General features: G+C 43.5%; 1 protein-coding gene across 11 annotated transcripts in view; it reads left to right on the top strand.

Annotated features, from left to right (window-relative positions):
* Positions 1-6144: 6144 nt before the first annotated feature.
* Positions 6145-19369, top strand: part of KCNMA1 (potassium calcium-activated channel subfamily M alpha 1) — an 848545-nt gene continuing 835320 nt past the window's right edge. For 10 of the 11 annotated variants that reach the window (XM_061634892.1, XM_061634879.1, XM_061634878.1 and 7 more), the window contains exon 1: positions 6145-6766. In XM_061634892.1, the coding sequence (XP_061490876.1) occupies positions 6410-6766 (357 nt within the window). In that variant the 5' untranslated portion in view covers positions 6145-6409. Of the gene's footprint in view, positions 6767-9602; positions 10174-19369 lie in introns of those variants that run through there. The other variant, XM_061634891.1, reaches the window with a different exon arrangement.

The raw sequence follows: 19369 nt of genomic DNA, 5'->3' as shown, positions 1-19369 counted from the left end.
AATTTAGACTCGGGGATATTGTCTTGATTTAGACAGCTGCTGAACACCAAATGGTATTGCATACCAGCTATCAATTACTGTTGAAAAACACCAAGGGCATTATCCACTCTCTCCTCACCCATTCTCTGTGTAGGGGAATTGGCTGCTAGCAATCCACTTTCCTACCAATAGTTCTACTATGACTGGTGAGTTGTGAATGCCTAATGGTATACATAAGGGACAGAGTGGATCAGGCCCCAAATACCTCCCTGGCTGATCTCAAAGCAGAGGCAGTGCAGTATGGGGAGAGGCATGCTCTCAGCAGCTAGGTTCTAAGCCGTTCAGAGCTTTATATGGCAAGCCATCACCTCAGCTGGACTTGGTAAGAAACAGGTGTTGCCTGTGGTCCCAAGCCCTGATCAGGCCCAGCAGGACTTTGGCAGCCAGCTGCATTATACACTGGCTGTCATATCTTTTTTTTTTTACAATTATTATTTAATTTTTTAATTTGTTTTCATTTTAAAATAAAAAGTGCATAACACAAAACTTCTCCGCACATATGAAATAATATTCCATATATTACAAAGGCAGTACAAAATAAACATGGAAATTTTAAAAAAACCACTGTGCAAGGTATCTATGGAGGTGTACATGACTGGAATAATTGTAAAGGTCCACTTTATTTCCTTTTTCCCTTTTATACACAGGCAACTGGAGATTTCTCAAATTCATTATTCTAGCATTCTTAGGTTCGGCTGAAATCTAACTGAGACACATTTAGGAGTTCCAGATACTTGTACTGGGTGCTGGAATCACATGGACATCACTGTCACTATTCATATACAGAATAGTCTTGCCTTATGGGGCGAGCAGAGGTTTTGTTGTTATATGCCTTCAAGTCGATTATGACTTATGGCGACCCTATGAATCAGCAACCTCCAATAGCATCTGTTATAAACCACCCTGCTCAGATCTTGTAAGTTCAGGTCTGTGGCTTCCTTTATGGAATCAATCCATCTCTTGTTTGGTCTTCCTCTTTTTCTACTCCCTTCTGTTTCTCCCAGCATTATTGTCTTTTCTAGTGAATCATGTCTTCTCATGATGTGTCCAAAGTGTGATAACCTCAGTTTCATCATTTTAGCTTCTACTGATAGTTCTGGTTTAATTTGTTCTAACACCCAATTAACACCAAACCAATCTTAGGGAGAGCTCTCTCTGAAACAGCTAAGTTTAATTATGTGTTGAAAAGAAGGGCAGGGAGTTCCAAAGAATTGGTGCAGCTAAAACTGTGGAATGCTTTAAAAGAAACGGGGGTGCCACAGCATCTGATTGTCCTGGTGTGCAACCTATACTCTGGACAAGAGGCTACTGTAAGGACAGAATACGGAAAGGGTGTGAGACAGGGGTACATTTTATCACCCTATTTGTTTAATCTATATGCAGGACATAATCATACAAAATGCGGGATTGGACCAAGATGAAGGAAGTGTGAAAATTAGAGAGAGAAATATCAATAATTTAAAATATGCAGACGATACCATACTACTAGCAGAAACCAGAAACGAATGCTGATGAAAGTTAAAGAGGAAAGCACAGAAGCAGGACTACAGCTGAACGTCAAGAAGACTAAAGCAATGACAACAGAAGATTTATGTAACTTTAAAGTTGACAACGAGGACATTGAATTTGTCAAGAATTATCAATACCTTGGCACAGTCATTAATCAAAATGGAGACAATAGTAAAGAAATCAGAAGAAGGCTAGCACTGGGGAGGGCAGCTATGAGAGAACTAGAAACGGTCCTTAAATGCAAAGATGTATCACTGAATACTAAAGTCAGGATCATTCAGACCATGGTATTCCCGATCTCTATGACTGGATGTGAAAGCTGGACAGTGAAAAAAGCGGGTAAGAGAAAAATAATCTCATTTGAAATGTGGTGTTGGAGGAGAGCTTTGCGCATACCATGGACTGTGAAAAAGACAAATAATTGAGTGTTAGAACAAATTAAACCAGAACGATCACTAGAAGCTAAAATGATGAAGCTGAGGTTATCATACTTTGGACACATAATGAGAAGACATGATTCACTAGAAAAGAAAATAATGCTGGGGAAAACAGAAGGGAGTAGAAAAAGAGGAAGACCATACAAGAGATGGATTGATTCCATAAAGGAAGCCACAGACCTGAATTTACAAGATCTGAACAGGGTGGTTTATCACAGATGCTATTGGAGGTTGCTGATTTATAGTGTCACCATAAGTCAAAATCGACTTGAAGGCACATAACAACAACTGTCAAGGCCCTGTTCCAAGGCCTCATCTGTTGGAATGAAGCAACAGTGCTTGTAGTTAATTAGCTGAACCAGTGGGAGGTGCAAGACAGAATGAGTGTGGTTTGGATTCCTCTCACAGACCACCTTGTAACTTGTTTGTCTGAGCACCTTCTTCCTGCTTATTCTCAGACCCCCCTTTCTTCCTTTGTTCTCCCTCCATGTTGTGAGGACATGTCTCTCTGAGCTCTTACTCAGAGAGATGGCGATGAATGTTCTGAGTGAATAAACTGAACTTTTCTTCTTCACCTTTACCAGTGGTCTAACAGACTGATTCGTTGCAACTGCTGTGTTAACTCTGCTGACCTTCCAATATCATCAGTCAATGACCCTGGCCCTGCAATTTTCATCTGAGGCCCTTCTCTGTGTGCCCCCCCAAGGGAGGTGCAGAGAGTAGCAACACAAGAATGGGCCTTTTCAGTGGTGGCCCACCATTTGTGGAATGCTCTCCCCAGGGAGGTACGCCTGGAGCCATCATTTTTAAGCACCAGGCTTTTGGTCCTTATTTTGAGTGCTTCAGGTATCAGCAGCCTCTTTAAACAAGGGAAGTCTTGCAAGATCTGTCTTCATCTGTACTGAGGTGTTTTCACAGGTTGTTGTGTTCGTCTTTTTGTTTTTAATGGGTTTGCTTGTTACAATTGGTTTTAATGTTTTATTATTGTAGGTTACTTTGGGTTACTTTGCAAGGAAAGCGACAAATACTAATCACAACAAGAACAATCTCACCTCCAGAAGGAGGGAACCCAGAACAAAGCCTTCTTCGCCAGCCTCAGAGGACAGAGGGGAATATGTCAGAGAAAACACTTTTTCAAGAATGCAGGGTCCAAGCCACTAGGGATCCAAAGACAACAAGTAGCTTCTTGATGGGGCCCAGAAGCTAACTGGGGTTCAGTGCAAAGAGTAAAATGCTCCCTGTAGCCTGCAACAGCTAAAAGGCACAGCACAGAATTCTGCACCAGCTGAACTGTCTTCATGGGCAGTCCCTTGCCAGAGGCATTACATGCCCAAAGTGGAGTTGTAAGAGTGTTTTGAACACTTGAAATGTGCTACATAAATGCCAACTCTTCTTTTCAAATATTGAGAAATATCATCAGATGTCTGATACTAATAGTACATCGTTTCTGTAAACCAGTTAAGAGTTTTTTTTACAATAAAGCTGTAAGTTTTGTTAAATAAAAATATAAAAATATAAAAATAGTATGCAAAGAATATCTAGCGGATCAAAATTCACCATGGATAATTTTAAGAGGAATTTGGGTGCGTGGAATCCATGCTGGCTCAAGTCCCAAGCACTGAAATTTGTACATTCATATTCATTTGTATTGTGTCTGCCTGTCACCCTCCCAATAATTGAAAAAAAGGTACAGGTGGGTTGTCCCTTTTGCTAAGAGGGCATCTGATTGTTTGTTTTGCTAAGAGAGTCCTTCCCCTTCTGCACAAGCTTATGAAGGAATCAGATCCCTGTTAACTCAGTAATATTTTGGATACCACTATTTGCTTTACTCTAATGAGAGACACTGCTGCAATGTCATGTCATAGGCTGACACTGCAATCCTATACCCACTTACTTGGGAGTAAATTTCAATGAATTCAAGAGGATTTACTTTTGAGTAAACAAGAATGGGCTTTCAAAGGGGCTTGTGCAGGAGAACCTCCCACTGGATTGCACTTCCTATTAGCATGGGAGATTAAATAATATTATTTATTTTGCAGCCCACAAGAATTTGAAAGCAAACATTAACGTCTTCAGTAGCTGATAGCTTAGATTAAAAAACAAACCAGTGACAGTTGCCAAAATGGGCACACCACTTATGTCATAGGTTAAGCAACAGTTATTTTATAATGGTGGCTTTATGCAGGAGCAATAAACAGATTTGGTGAACAGGAGGGCATGTCCATCAGTGATGTTTACCACTGATGAAGAGAAAGCACAAGAGGATGGATCTGCATAGATTTCTGCGGAAGAATAGAAAGGCTTGTGCCAAACATGGGTACAAATATTCCACACACAAACATTGATTTTGTGCCTTGGAAATTCCACGCAGAGAGACTGGGGCCAAACCAAATCGATGCAGCATTGATGACACGGCTTTAAATTCTCTTTGATTTCTCCTCTCCCCCTTCTATAATGTGGGTTTCATTCCCAGACTGCTTCTGTTGCATTTTGGGATTAAGGCTTTTCCCCCTTCTGTGCCAATTTTAAAACCATGAGCCACATTCCCGTTAATGGTTTCCTGGTGGGTGTTTCGCTTTAAAAGAGAGAGAGAGAGAAACACACAAAACAAAACAACCCCCCTTCTCACATCGCGAAGCACCTGTTTCTGCAACTCAACTCTGGCAAGATCTGGCTCGCTGCTTTCGTCCTGTTTCCCAGAACCCAAAGCCTCATCCCTGCCCCCAACCCCAGTAAAATATTGCTTTCAGATCTGGGCTATAATAATAATAATAATAATAATAATAATAATAATAATGTCGGCCAAATGCTGAAGTAATACCAGTGTTTAATCGGCGGGTATCATTTCCCTTGTTTTTGTTCATATATCAACGTCTCGCGGGTCCTCCCATGGAGAAAGGAGGAAAAGAGAGAGAATGAATGGCAAACAAAAGAGGCGCACGGAGAGGCGGGGGCGGAAAGGGGTTCGATCTCTGCTCTTCTTGGTATTTTTGGCCCGTTCCCTCTGGCCCGACTATTAGGTATGCAAGTCACTGAGATCTGCTGAGAAATAGAGGCTGAGAAAACATCGGTATATTGGCACTCAAATCATATTAGCTAGCGGGAGAAACGGGGGGGGGGGAGGCAGAGAGAAAAGCGACTGACAGCCAGTGCGTCACGCCATTCACCAACCGGCAGGATCGCGTTGGGCTCTGAACCCCTCCTTCCTCTCTTATGCCCCCCCGCCGCAACCTGGCATCGCAATCCGCTTGTCTCCCCGCCTGTCTCCCTCGCTCCCTCCCTCTATCCTCGAAGGGCTCCGCGTCCAGGAGAGGGGGCGTAGTCGGCAACGCGGGGAGCCCTTCGCTTTCTCTCTGGGGCGAGGAAGACTTGTTGGAGTGACAGGTCACACGGGCTGCGCTGTGGCTCCTCCCGCCGCCGCCGCTACCTGTAAAGCGTGTTTGTCTCTCGCTGGCCTCCATCTGTTTTAAGCAGCCTCCGAGAAACAGCGCAAGGCCGTTTGGAGAAGGGGGGGTGACGGCGCCGGAGAGCCAAGAGACGAGGCAGCCCTGACCCAGAAGCCATCCGCGCTTGGCCTCCAGCGGAGAGGGAGCCCTCTCGGGAAACAGCAGCAGCAGCCTCTCTCCTTCCGTGCGCCCGGCAGCCTCCTTGAGGGCGGCCGAAGCGAGAGCCTCAGTCGGTGCCGCCGCCGCCGCCGTCCTCGCCAGCTCCCGGGGAAGCCTCGGCGCCTAGACACGGAGCAGCGGCGGGCTCGATGTGTTGGTAACCGGCGAGAAAGCGGCAGTGTGGCAGCAAAGGATGGAAGGCGAGGCGGCAGTAGCTGCGACGCAAGCCCAGCTGGGCGAGTGGAGGAGGCTGAATTAGGAGGGAAGGGGCTGGACTTACAAGAGGGAGACAACTCGGAGGGCTGCGTAGGTTCCTTCTCTCCCCCCCCCTTTGTGTTAGGGGGCAGACCTTAAGAGGGGGCTCTTCGCTATAATCATCATTATTTAAATAATAATAAGACAAAGTGACTAATCGTAACAGCCCCCGATCTTTGCCAGGATCTGCGCGCGCCTGTCCAATTTCTTGTGGGCGCTGTGAAGAGCCGGAGTAGGGGGTGGCGCGGTCGATTTTGGGGAGGGGGGTGGGTGGTATGGGGGACTGCTAATTTGGCAACTGGGCGGTGGCTTTTTTAAATTTTATTTCCATTTCATTTGAAGACGCTCGGACTCTTGGAAAGAAAGGAGAGAGGGAGGGAGGAAGGGAGAGCGAGAGCGCCCGAGCTGCCGCCTGCCTGGACGTGCGCTGAGGGTCGGCTTGTGCGTCTCCCCTCGGAAGAGCAGCGCTATGGCTGGGGATGGGCTTGGTGGAGGGCGCTGGCGGCGGCGGCAGCAGCAGGAGCTCCCCGGAGCCCCGGCGGCGCGCCCTGCCTGGTGTTAGCCATGGCAAATGGCAGCGGCGGCGGAGGAGGCGGCGGCGGCGGCGGTGGCGGCGGCTCCAGCGGCTCCAGTAGCTACTACTCGGGAGGAGGCGGCGGCAGCGGCAGCATTAGGATGAGTAGCCCCATCAGCGCCAGCAGCAACCTGAACGCGGACTCCTCCTCGGCGCCCGCCAGGGCTCCCAACGCGCTCATCATCCCCATGACCATGGAGGTCCCCTGCGACAGCGGGCAGCGCATGTGGTGGGCCTTCTTGGCCTCATCCATGGTCACCTTTTTCGGGGGACTCTTTATTATCCTGCTCTGGAGGACCCTCAAGTACCTGTGGACCGTCTGCTGCCATTGTGGGGGCAAGGAGAAGGTAAAGTTTCCCTCATTCCCCTGTGCCTAATCCTCTTTGGGGCTGTTTCACACGTTGTGTGATTGATACGTCGGAAAAATAATAAAAGAAAGAATGTGTGAATCAAACTCGTGTATCATAGAGGTACATTCATCAGAGAATTGGGATTGGCGGTTGAGTGGAAGGAAGGAGGGCTTAAGCCTCAGAATGTGTGAAAGGGCCTTTTCATCCTGGCTGTTATTTGGAACTAAGTCACCCTGAATTCAGTGAAACTTACAGATAAATGTGACTTAGGCCTGCAGCCATGCCGCTGGATCCTTAAGTGTGCTTGATGGGAAATCAGTCCCAGTGAGTTCAGAGGCTTCACGGGCTTGAGGACATCTACTTAGGAGGAAGCCTTTTTGAATGTCACACGCAGCACAGTCCTAAGCATGCTTATTCAGAAGCCCTTCTGAGCTCTGGGGACTCAGTAACTAGATTTAGGATTGCAGACTTGATCCCAAGTAACTGTACTAGGGGATGGGTCTGTTCACCTTCTTTCCTTCACTTCTTTTGCATCTTTCAAATACACAGTTGCCCTTTTCCATCTCCCCCCCATTTTCTCTTCATCCCCCTCCCATTTTCTCTTCATTTCCCCCTTCTTTCCTTTCCTCTCTGAGACCGTTCTTCAGGTACTGAAAGAGTTTTAGCATTCATAGAAGCTAGACTAATAACCAAGGTTTATTGTTCATAATGAAGCTGGCTGTCATTCAGCCTCCTGGCTGGCAGTGCCTTCTAACCATCAGTTCAGGAAGAGTTGTGTTTGCTGCCCCAGGTTGCCTCTGGGTTCTTTGGTATTAGGATGCGAGAGCAGTGGGCCTTGTTTGTTGATGCTAAATATGAAATGAAGGACCTTATGATCCTCAAAGGGTAGAAGTCAGATTCCAGAAAAGTAGTGGTGGACCAGCAGCTCAGTAATGGGCATAGATAAGCTGAGGTTTAAAGGTTGAGACTTCTTTTGGGAGAAGCATCTGCAGTGAACAAGGAGGCAAAACAGTGGTTGTGGGGTTTCTCTTTACCTTGTTGAATCATTACTTCAGCCCCCACCCACCCCACACAAACAGGCTGAGAAGGAACTGCAACTTGGTAATAATAAACTTACAAGTCAATTTCTTCCCACTGTTATTGCTGCTAGGTCTCTCTTGCACATAGGCATGTTCAGCTTCTTAACAGTGAGTGTTGTTGATTTTGGTATGTCTAAATCACATTTTGTTTGATTTAGCCATGGGCTGTAACAAAGCAACAGATGAACTCACCGCTAATAAACAACTTGGATTCAGCGGCCAAAAAAAGTACAAATGGTAACAGGGACTTAAAATAGTATTATCTGGTTGAATCACGTGACTGTCCAGTTGTGTTAAATTTAATGACGTCGAATACATTTTGACGAGCAAAGGGTGAATTCAAGGTTTGCCATTTAGGATACTCTTCATAGGCTGTGACAGACTGGCAGTACGTATACACAGAGCAAAACAAAACAAAAAACCCTAAATCAACAAATACCCTTGAAACAACACATGCTTGTCTGTGTAAATTTGTTTCCCCTCCAACCTTTGCTTCTTCCCAAAGAGACATTTAAGCAAAATCTTGCTTCCAGTAAAGTCAGAATTCAAATTGAACAGGTTTGGGTGGCTTTCTTTTCTCTTTGAAGCCATGTGGAATTATCATCTAAAAGGGCACATTGTGAGAGGATTCCATGGCCATTGCAAACATACACACATACAACCTTGCCAACTCTGTTGTAGTGGATACGCCCTGATCACATTACCCCCCTTTAGATGACCACTGAAATACGGCAAGTAAAATAACTCAACAATAGAAAAAAAATGGTTGTCTGAATCCACTCACAGATATCAATGAAGCCAGGACTTTGAGCTTCTCACCCTCATTGAAATCAATGGATTTTTGCCCATTGTGTTCAGTTAACTCAATTATCTGGGATTTGGGCCATCTTAAAATGCATCTTGGATAGAATCCTGTGAGAAGTTACTCCTGTGCAAGCTCTTTTGAAACCAACAGAAACTACAGAAGAGCATACCGCTGCTGTTCACTTCACTGGGGCTGTGCAGAAGGCTTCCCAATGGATTGTGCCTATTGATTTCAGTGGACTGGAAATTTTGAGATCTCTTTTCAGTTAGTTGGACTGTAAGTCCCTCATTGATTTCAATGGCATTTACTTTTACATTAGTGTCTTTAGGCTCCCAGATTTGTGCTGTTGACCACCTAGGATTCCTGTAAGTTTTGTCTCAGGTCCAGAGAAAGTTTGTCGCTTTTGAGTCTCATTGAAATGTCAGGTCACAACTAACTCGTGCCACTAATTTCAGTGGGACTGAAGCATGGCTAAGTGATGGACACAGTGGGTCCTAGTTTTCAGTAGACATGCGTAGGATTGCTATACAAGTTTTCTGTGTTGGAAGCTTTTGCTGTTATCCTGTGTAGAGTTAGGCTACTTAAATTCCATTCACTTTGATAGGACTTGAGCAGCCTCACAGTGTTCAGCATTGTAGCCTTAGTCTCATGATGGGCAGACAGAGTCCCTAGAGCACTCCACTCTCCACTTAAGCAAAACAAGCACAACACAAGCCATGAGCTACAATGAGCCGGCCAGCCAGCTACTGCATCTTGTTTTCCAATCTCTTCTCCCACTCACTAGTTGAAGGTCTCTGCTACTGTGAGAATAAAAGCAAAAATAATAGTCAACAGCTACACAAAGCTGCATAAAATCAATAATCTCACAAATACTTCATGTATATCAAATCTGGTTTATTATGAAAAGTGGTAAAATCAAGTTCTTGGTTTATGATTCTTCTGTTCCCAGTATGTCGTGTGAGGCGGACACATATGGGAGATCGCCACTGAAAGGGGAAAAGAGAACAATGTTGTCTCAAGACAGTCAAGATTTTTATATATCTGTGTGTCAACCTGTTGACTTTGCCAATCATTTTCCTCCTACATTGATGGCACCATCTTGACTTTCACTTTGCGAAAAGGATTGCAATCCATTGATTGCATACACATTGCTAGATGTGCAGCTGAACATGTGAACAGACTCAATTGCATCTGAGGTATGAAATGTCTTGTTCATCATCAAGTGATAAGCGGGGATGTGTGAACTAGTCTAGTGGGTGTGAGCAGCTCCAACCCTGTTGTGCTGCTTAGTAGCACATGATGGAGTGGGGCTGAGAAACCCTCTCCTCCACAACTTTAGTAGCCCACTGAGACCTTGAGCATATTTGCTTAAAACAAAAAATACATCGAGCGATTGGAAGCGGCATATTGCTCCTTTCTTGAGTGCCAACTTTGTGTGGCATGACTCTTGCTAAGAACTTAGATGACATGACTCTTGCTAAGAACTTAATGGCTTTAATATAATGCTAGCTTTCTTTCTCTCTCCCCTGACCTTTGCTTAACATATACCCAGATGAAGAATTCTGGAGAGCTCAAAACCTTGATCGCTATTTTGTGACCTTTTGGTTTGTTCTAATAAAGCTATTGCCCCGCTGCGGATTTGAGATTCTTGTCAATGCTGACACTGAGGCCAACAACCATTTCCTGCTCAATTTGATTTTCAAAGTATGCATTCTGTGGTTTACAGCCACCTTGTTCAATTTTACATAAATGCTTAAAATGCCACTGTGTTGTGAAGGCTAGGAAACCGAGGCCTTTTTTCTATATTTGCAAGAATGTTTTTTAGCCAAAAAAGTGTTAAATACTCTATATTTGCTAACGTGGCATCTGACAGGCAAATTGGACCCTCCAAAATAGACCAGCAGCTGGAGTTTCTCCCTTCCCCTTTTCACATTTTTTGGATTACGAATGGAAGAATAGATCTGCTCCAGCTATTCCTGGCACACGCATACACTTAAAACACACAAACCTTTTAAATATATATGGTTGCTAGGTTGCTGTCATGATTTGACATTCAGCTATCGTCTTTCCCTTCTTCCCCCAAGATATGGCATAACCTGGCTATACAATGTGGATTCATTTTTATTTTACGCTGGGATGTGTGTGTGATGATAGAAGTACCATTGCAATGAAATACTATGCTGATAATTCGGAGTGCAACCTTGAGGAAGTGAGGCACATCTAAATCCCATCAGAATAGGTGGGAGCCCAGTGATTTCAGTGTGACTTAAATACACTTTAACTCTATGGATGGCACCATGTGCAATTACTTCTTCATTTACCTTTGCTATTTTGGGGGGTGGGGTAGGTCATGTAATAGTCAGTTTCCTAAAAGAGCCTCTGATCTTCCAGTAGATGAATTGCCATAGTTTCAAACCAGGTTTTCTCAGGAAAGGATGACCGGCATAAGGTATGGGGTAAATCGAAGCTCTAAAATTCAGTTGGACTTGCTAAGTAAATAACAGGAACAGCCTTTTCCCTCTGAAAAGATTATCTTTTTGTGAAGGGGAAATGGAAAGAAAGATTTGTTGAGGCTGTAACACTCCACTGTATTTATGTGATGACATATGTATATTTTTGAGGGTAGCTGGCTTCTTAGAAAGGAAAGCCAAATAGCTAGATAGGTCTGGAGGACTTTCTTCTTAGTGTGTGTATATATGTGTATACAAGTGTTCGCCAATGCTTATAATAAGAAATATATTTGAGGGAGTCCAGAAACCAGCAAATACCTACACAATATTTGGAGATTATTGGTAGTGCTGCCTGCTTTTGCCTATTTTTCCTTTGACCGTATGATCCCAAAGTTTTAGAATTAAGCAAAGTACCTGTACTTCTTCCACGGCCTGCCAGGTCCTCCTTGGGGATGCAGAGAAAACTTGCATTCCTTGAAGGATGCCAAGCAGTGTTGTAACAGTAATTTCTGCACCCGTGGTAGGCTGCTAGTTACATGCCTGACCTGCTCAGGCAGAGTTATGCCTAGACTGATTCTTTGAGGAGTCACTGATAAAATCTGGAGAGGGTCTCTCATCTCCTGTTTTTCTTATTCACCATCACCAATACAGAGTGGCTGAACTGTTTTTTACCATGTTATGCTCAGTTCAAGAAAAAAACGACAGAGTTGGCACTCCACCTTGCGTGCTGCCCTCACTAAGCCCCTGAGCAAGCTATTACTGTATCTGGCATTTCATGAACTGCCTTTGAACACAAACTTGCCTGTTCCAAACTGAAATAACACAACTGAACAGTCTTTGAATATGTCATGTGTTGTTGATGCTTCCTGTCTAGGTTGTATGTAGGTTAGGTTCTTATTGCCTCTCTCATTAACATTACTGACATTGAGAACACTATACACAAACTGGGTGGTTTTGGTTAGTTGTTTGAAATATACAATTCATACAATTAAAATGTATCACATGGTTGAGTAATTGTCTAAATCTTAGTTTGGCTGAAACTTACTCGTTTCCTTTTTTCTTATAACTCTCCTTTGTCACTGCCCAGCCACAGGAGCTTCAGACCTGCATTGGGTAGACATTGCTTAGTATGCTTTCATGCATCTTTTTTCCTCTCTTGTGAAAGCTCTTCTCTGTAATTTCCTGAATGGTCCATCTACTTATGTCTGGAAGTCCCAGCGAGGGCCCTACCATTAGGCAAAGTGAGACATCTAAGGCAGTGATTTTTATGAAAACACAAATAATTGTTAGTTCTTTCTGTTTATTATCATATTATGATTATTATATTTTATGGCCAGGAAGGAGCTATGCAAATCCCTGCTTATGGGATTTTCTGCCTCGGGTGCCAAAATAGTAATATGTGTTGGGTGCTACGCATCTTGACTTGGGGTGAGGAGAGCTATATGCTGCTGTGCCTCAGAAATGTCTTGGGCTGGCACTGGCTTCAGCCTTTCTGATGCCATGGTATCATAGAAAGAAAAAAAGGTGTCAGGTGTATTTTCAAGAGGAGATGGAACAAAGCAAAAATTACACTAGATTTATAAACAGTCAGCTCTCCAATGTGTGAAAGAGCAGCTGAAACCAAAGAAGAGGTTGCTGTTCATTGCTGGTTGACATCCCTTGCTTTCAATCCGACACATCTAACTTTCCTGAGGGTTGGTTTCCGCTGTGTGGAGAAATGATTTTATGCCTGGGAGCAAACAAATTCAGTTCTGTGAGTATTTGTCTGGCAGAAGACAAGGAAAGCAAGTGGAAGGATTTTCAAGGAGACCTGGATTGTCTCTGTACAGTTGTTCTTTTGGGGGCATTTGAGAGAAAGAATATTTATTCTACACTACAAACCTATTTATCAGTTTTATACTAATTTAACTGTCATGGCTTCCCCCGAGGAATCCTGGGAATTGTAGTCTGGGGAAGTGCTAAGAATGCAGCGCCCATCCTCTTCAGAGCTTTACAGAGTCAATCCAGGGGTAACTCTTCCTGAACTTGTGGGGCATATAACTGGGAGTCTGTCCAGCTGTAGAAATTGCTGGTTTCAGGGGATGCAGCTGATAGGGTTTCCTGGGGAGATGACAGCCCCATCCACACAATACATTTAAAGCACTGTTATACCATTTTGACAGTCATGGTTTCCCCAAAAGACTCCTCAAAGCTGTAGTTTGTGAAAGGTGGTGAGAGTTGTTGGGAGACACCTATTCCTCTCACAGAGCTACAATTCCCAGAATTCCCTAGGAAGAGGGATTGATTGTTAAACCATGCAGGTTTTGGGTGCCTGATCCTCCTATTGTCTTCAGTGAAAATGTACCCTCCAGCCCCTTTATCCTATAATTTCAATGAGTGTAGTAGCACAGCTCTTCGTAATTTTCTTTGAAAGCAAATCCCACCATGTTCATCGGGGCTTGCTCCCTGGTAAATGTGCAGTCTATGTGCAGTTGACTTACTCTGGATTTTAGCCACAGAACATTGCCGCAGGGGCCATATATTTAAAACTGCTGAAAACGTCTAGATGTAGAATGCAGAGAATCAGGATATATAAGAGGCAAAACCCTCTCAGAGTGCAGATTTCAAGGTTAGAGCAAGACTGGAGGAACTGGTGCGTATGTGTTTAGAGATCAGCATTCCCATCCTAGTGCCCTCCTGCTGTTGTTGCACATCAGCTCCCATAAGCCCCAGGCACTGTTTATCCCTTGTCAGGGATAATAGGAGTTGTAGTCCAAAATGTCTGGAGGGCAGCAGTGGAGAAAGGCTGATTTATTAGATGTAAGGCACTGCTTCCATACAAGAGGTGAAACAGATAACTGCATTATCTGTTGTTGAGCTGTACCCTTTCAGATTGCAAGTGCATATGTGGGAAGGTGTCAGTTGTTTGAATCCCAAATAAAATACCCCTCTTTACACATCATACAAATGAACATGCTAGAAAAGGAAGGTTCTAGCTGTTTCCCTGCAAAGCCCGCTAGTTTTGAAAATGTTTTGGTTTTTAAAGGTGAGGATCGCTTCGAACATTTAGGCCTGGTTCTCAGGGTGTCAGTTTCAGTGCATGTTGCATCAGAAGGTCTGCAGTTGATTCATCTCCCTGGGTCTGTTTTTGTTTTTACAAAATGCAGCCACAGTGGGGGAGAGGCTGCTAATTTGATTTAGCATGGAACCTTGAGACAGTTTAATACTTGCCCCCTGCACTGTTGTCCCAAGCCCTTCCCTCCTCACTTCTGTTTCTTCCATTTGTGGGTGGGGATGGAAAGCAGTTGCCTGTATTCTTGTTTTTTCCCTCCATGGAGCAAATAGCAGCTTGGAGTGTGTGATTTAGATTGGCACAATAGGATAGGGAAAAGAGTTAGACACCCCTAGGCCACTTCCCTATTCAAATTAGCAGTCTCTTTGTGGTTGCACTGAATTTAAGAAAAGTCAGGAGATAAACCATGGTTCTGGCATACCACGTAGTTTGACTCTCACTGAGGTGGTAAACCTGTGTCTGGAAGTACCACTTCAAACTGCATGTGGGAGCTTACATAATTGAATGCTCCTCCCCACAAAAAATATCTCTGGACATTTTTTAAAACAACTAGCAAGTCTGGCTAGGCTATAATCTTTCTCTCATTTATTTATTTATTTAATTTGTTAGTTGCCTCATACCTAGTGGTCTCTAGGCGACATACAACACATTTTAAAAACACACAGCATAAAATGAATTAAAAGTATGCAATATCCAATTTAAAACCCAAACAAAAAGACTAAAACAGCACACCAAAGGCCTGAGTGAAAAGGAAGGTCTTTGCCTGGCATCTAAGATGGATAGAGAAGGCATCAGGCTTCCCTGGGAAGAGTAATTCACAGCCAGGAGGCCACCACTGAAAAGGCCTGTTCGCTGTGTTGCCATCTTCTGAGCCTACTGTGGAGGGGGCAAATGAAGAAGGGCCTCAGATGATGAATGCAGAGTCTGGGTCGGTTCATACTGGAAGAGACAGTTCTTGAGATATTGAGGTCCTGAGCTACATAAGGCTTTATAGGTTAAACCAGCACTTTGAATTGAGCCTGGAAACTAATTGGTAGCCAGTGCAGCCGTGCCAAAATTGGAGTTATATGTATGGACTAACCTACCCCAGTCAACAATCTGGTCGCTGTGTTCTACACTAGCTGGAGTTACTGAACTGTCTTCAAAGGCAGCTACATATAATGCATTGCAGTAGTCTAACCTAGACTACAGGTTAGACAACAGCCTGTCCTTTCCCCTAATGTCTAGTTTTCTATGCACAAGGATACTTCCCCCCTTTGTACAGAGAAACATTAAGTCATGTGAATCCTTAACCATAATCTGGAGTGGTGGAATAGAGGCATTTCATCAGTAGCAGAAAGCATGGTGAGGGAGTAACGCTTACCTGACCTCCCAGCAGGTGAGTCGCTGCAGCTTACTGGGAGGAGTGGGGGTAAAGTGGTAGTAAGTTTGGTGTGGTGCAAATGCACCAACTGCACTAATTCCGTGCTCCTGCCAGTGTGTTTACACTGTGATGCTCCAGGTAAGCAGCAGTGATTTGCCTGCCAGGCAATCAGGTAAGGACCTTTGCCCAACCACACTGTCCACTACTACATTACATGTGGCATCTGATTAACACTTAGAATGTGTGGTTTGGAAATCAGGAAGAAGTTGGGTGACACAACATAGTTTTGCATCGGCTCCTCATGTCCTGCCCTTTTAACGCAGCACAACACACACATTGCAGGCCTGTTGAATTGTATTTTTCAAGAGACTGATATATACAAAAATGAAAGAGAAACATCCCATTAAAAACCTGATTTAGCTGCAGAATCATTTTATGCCACTCTAGGCTGGTAATCTTAATTTCCAGGATATCATTGATGATATTTCAGTACCTTCTCTCCCACTGAATCTCTGGTAGAAGCCTTGGGAGAAGGTAATCTTCTTAAGGTGCCCAGACAAAGTGGTGGAATTCTGTCTGCCAAATCAACAGAAGCTTCGTCTTAACTTCCACCATGTCAAGATTTCATGCTGTGTGATTCTGAATCATTCTCCTTTTTTTCTCCGTAGTGATTTCTCTATTAAAGAGATGTGCACATTTCCTAATATATATAATTGTTGATGCTGTTTAAAAAAAAAAATCTAATTGTGTAATTTTAAGAATTACTCTGGCTTTTTAACTTGGATGAACTAGGGAGAAATATGGATTGTGTTTGATGTTCTTCCCTTAACTAGGTCCCTTTTATATCTGAACATGGAAAATTTGGGGGAACTAGTTGAATTCTTATTAATGGGTTATTCCTTATGACAGTGGGATATAACATGTATGAATGCGAAGAATAGCTACAGGCGCAGCAGATGGCATATAACCATTCCTTCTAATAATGAGCTCAGGTGATTGTGTGATTATTAGTTTTGAAGCAGGGTTACCCCATAATAATGTAGTGGTTTCTACCTAGGTAGATTCCCTGGGTATGCAGAAGTATATACATTTGCAAATTAAAAGAAATTTTTTTACCCAAAATGATTAAAAAGGACCTATGCACTTCCAGGATTTACAGTATACTGGTAGCAGTTGATCCAAGAGACATAAGAAAAATAGAAAATATTAGAATAACTTGCCTCCGCTGTCATACCACAACTTCCCTTTACTGCATAGCAATTAATGCATCCCTAAACCTGACCCTTGTTATCGCTATATAGCACAGCAGGAGAAGGCCTCATGGTTGGAGGGAAAGAAAACAAAGTTGTCCTCCCTCACCCCCATTCCTGGCAGGTTGTTGCAGGTCCCACTTGTACTATTTATCTTTGTTTTGCACTGTGAAGTTTGATGCCTTGCCGTTAGAAGGAAATGTCCATGATTATTGGGTGATTCCATAATTGTTTGAATTTCTTGTGATGTTTCCAGCGGATCTGTTTGCACTACACCTTCACATCCCAGGTCAAAGTGACCTGAGCTGTGCGTGACTCTGCTTATTGCTCAGATCTATAATGTGCTGGGGTCCTTCTGGGCTTCAGAATAATGTTTGCAACATCCAGAGCTGATCTAAGTTACCTTGTTTTAACCAGGCTGTGGGCACACAAGGTGCTAATGCCAGCCCCGGTAGTGTTGACCTTCACCTGGAGTCGCTTGATTGCAGGTAACCATTGAAAGGGCATAAATGCAGTTTGCCCTCAGGAAGAGTAGGGCCTAATGCCTTGGCTTCAGGATTATTTGTTTACTTACCTTGGGGTGAGGGATTTGTGGGACTCCTGATGTTGCTGAACTTCAACTCCCATCATCCTGACTGTTGGCTGTAATGGCTGGGGCTGATGGGAATTGGAATCTAACTAGATTTCTTTTCGAAGAGAGGGAGAAGCAGCCTCCTAGCAGTCACTTATCTCTGGCCAATGGCTGTGTTGTGAACTGGTCCCACTTTCTAGATGCATGTTAGAAGAATTCCTGTGAATACAGGGAATACTCCTCATCCCAGGGGTGGGGAATCTGTGACCCTTCAGATGTTGTTGGATTACAGCTCCCATTATCTCTGATCATTGGCCATGGTGACTCAGTCTGATAGAAGTTTGAGTCCAACTACCTCTGGAGGGTTACAGGTTCCCCATCCTTGGTACCGAAGTGCATTATCAGACTGTAGGGTAACTGACCACTGGGCTGGGCACCCAGTTTTCTCTTCCTGTCGCCCCCTTTTACTGGAGGCAAAATCCTTGCTACCATCACACCCACAGTGCATTAATATTGGTCTAGCTCCAAGTTTTCAGTTTCCTGCTCATGTTTTGTTGGTGATGATATTAAGGGAGAAAGAAATCAAAACAGGAAAGAATGGAAAAGGCTAATTTCTTTTAAACAAGAAAGAGAAGGTTGCTGTTATTATTATTTATTTGATTTGCTACATGCCCTTCACCATAAGGTTCCAGGGCGAGTCACAACAATTTAAAACACAACTTTAAAAACAGGTTCAAACAAATTACAATCACAAGACTAGGGTGGGTTTTAAATAATATCTCAAGTGAAAGGCCAGGGTAAGGTGGTGGGTCTTCAGCACATGGCAAATCCTGTATAATGAAGGTGCCAAACACATCTCTGTGGGGAGGGAGTTTCACAACTTAGGGGCTGTCATAGAAAATGCCTTCTCTTGGGCTGCCAACCCTGAGCTTCCAAGGGCAGTGGAACTACCAAGAGGGACCCTTTTGCTGATCTTAATACAGGGTCTGTAGGGAAGGAGACAGCCTTTCACATATTTGTGATGCAACAGAGCAATCCAACTCAGAGGAAGTAATTTTCTGCCACAATAAAAAAATGGGCAAAGTAGTATGCTAACTCAAGTATTAGAAATATGTAAATTTGTATTATTTAATAGTTGTCCCCATAAAATATAATTAAAACATAATTAAAACAACTACCTTCAGCACATAACATATGCCATTATATGTGAAGATGAAAGTTTTGTATAACATTCACACTCTGTTGTGTGCATATATATCTAGACATACCAATTTCACAATAATTTCTTAATACAAAAACTTGATAAAAGGTCAACTTAGCAAAAGACCATATGAGTTTCAACCTATATCAGGTCCTCTTCAGTGGTCACTGTTGAAAACATTTGTGCTGTATAATAATAGCCTCCTTTTAGGTCCTAATTGTAGTTATTATTACCTATAGTTAGAACATATGTATATAGAATTTTACACTTCCAAATATCTATAAAAAAGGGGTGTCTCTATATCTATACCAATGATATATTGTCTATCTGTCTTAATCATTCATTTTAATGGTGACAACTATTAAATAATACACATTTACATATTTTTAATACTTGAGTTAGCATACCACATTGCCCAATTTTTTATTTCAACTTTTGTAATGGTTGGGTTTGGATCCTTTGTAAAGTTCCACTGCATCCAGTTGCTGTTCAGGAGCCTCTGGGTTGGCTGAATGCCAGCTCAGCTGGGCGCTGTGCACAGGGATCTGAAAGTGAAAGTCTGCTGCAGCAAATATCCCTACAGGGAAGTCAGCCTTCTCCACTGTCTTCTATTGTATATATTTTCTTAGACCAACCTTTTTCCCAGCATAGCTTTTGCCTGAATTGGGTCCTGCAGGAGCACTCTGAACACAAGCTGGATGTGGCCTAAGGCCCCTCCCTTCGGCCCCTCCCCTGACACGTCCCTGGAATGGCCCTTTTTCAAGACTTAAACCAGTTAATGCTGGCTTTACTTATGCTGGTTTTAACTAAGCTGGCTGAACCCTGCTGA

Source organism: Rhineura floridana, chromosome 7 (assembly GCF_030035675.1).
Source record: "Rhineura floridana isolate rRhiFlo1 chromosome 7, rRhiFlo1.hap2, whole genome shotgun sequence".
NCBI lineage: Eukaryota > Metazoa > Chordata > Lepidosauria > Squamata > Rhineuridae > Rhineura > Rhineura floridana.
This window is presented reverse-complemented; position numbering and strand designations above follow the sequence as displayed.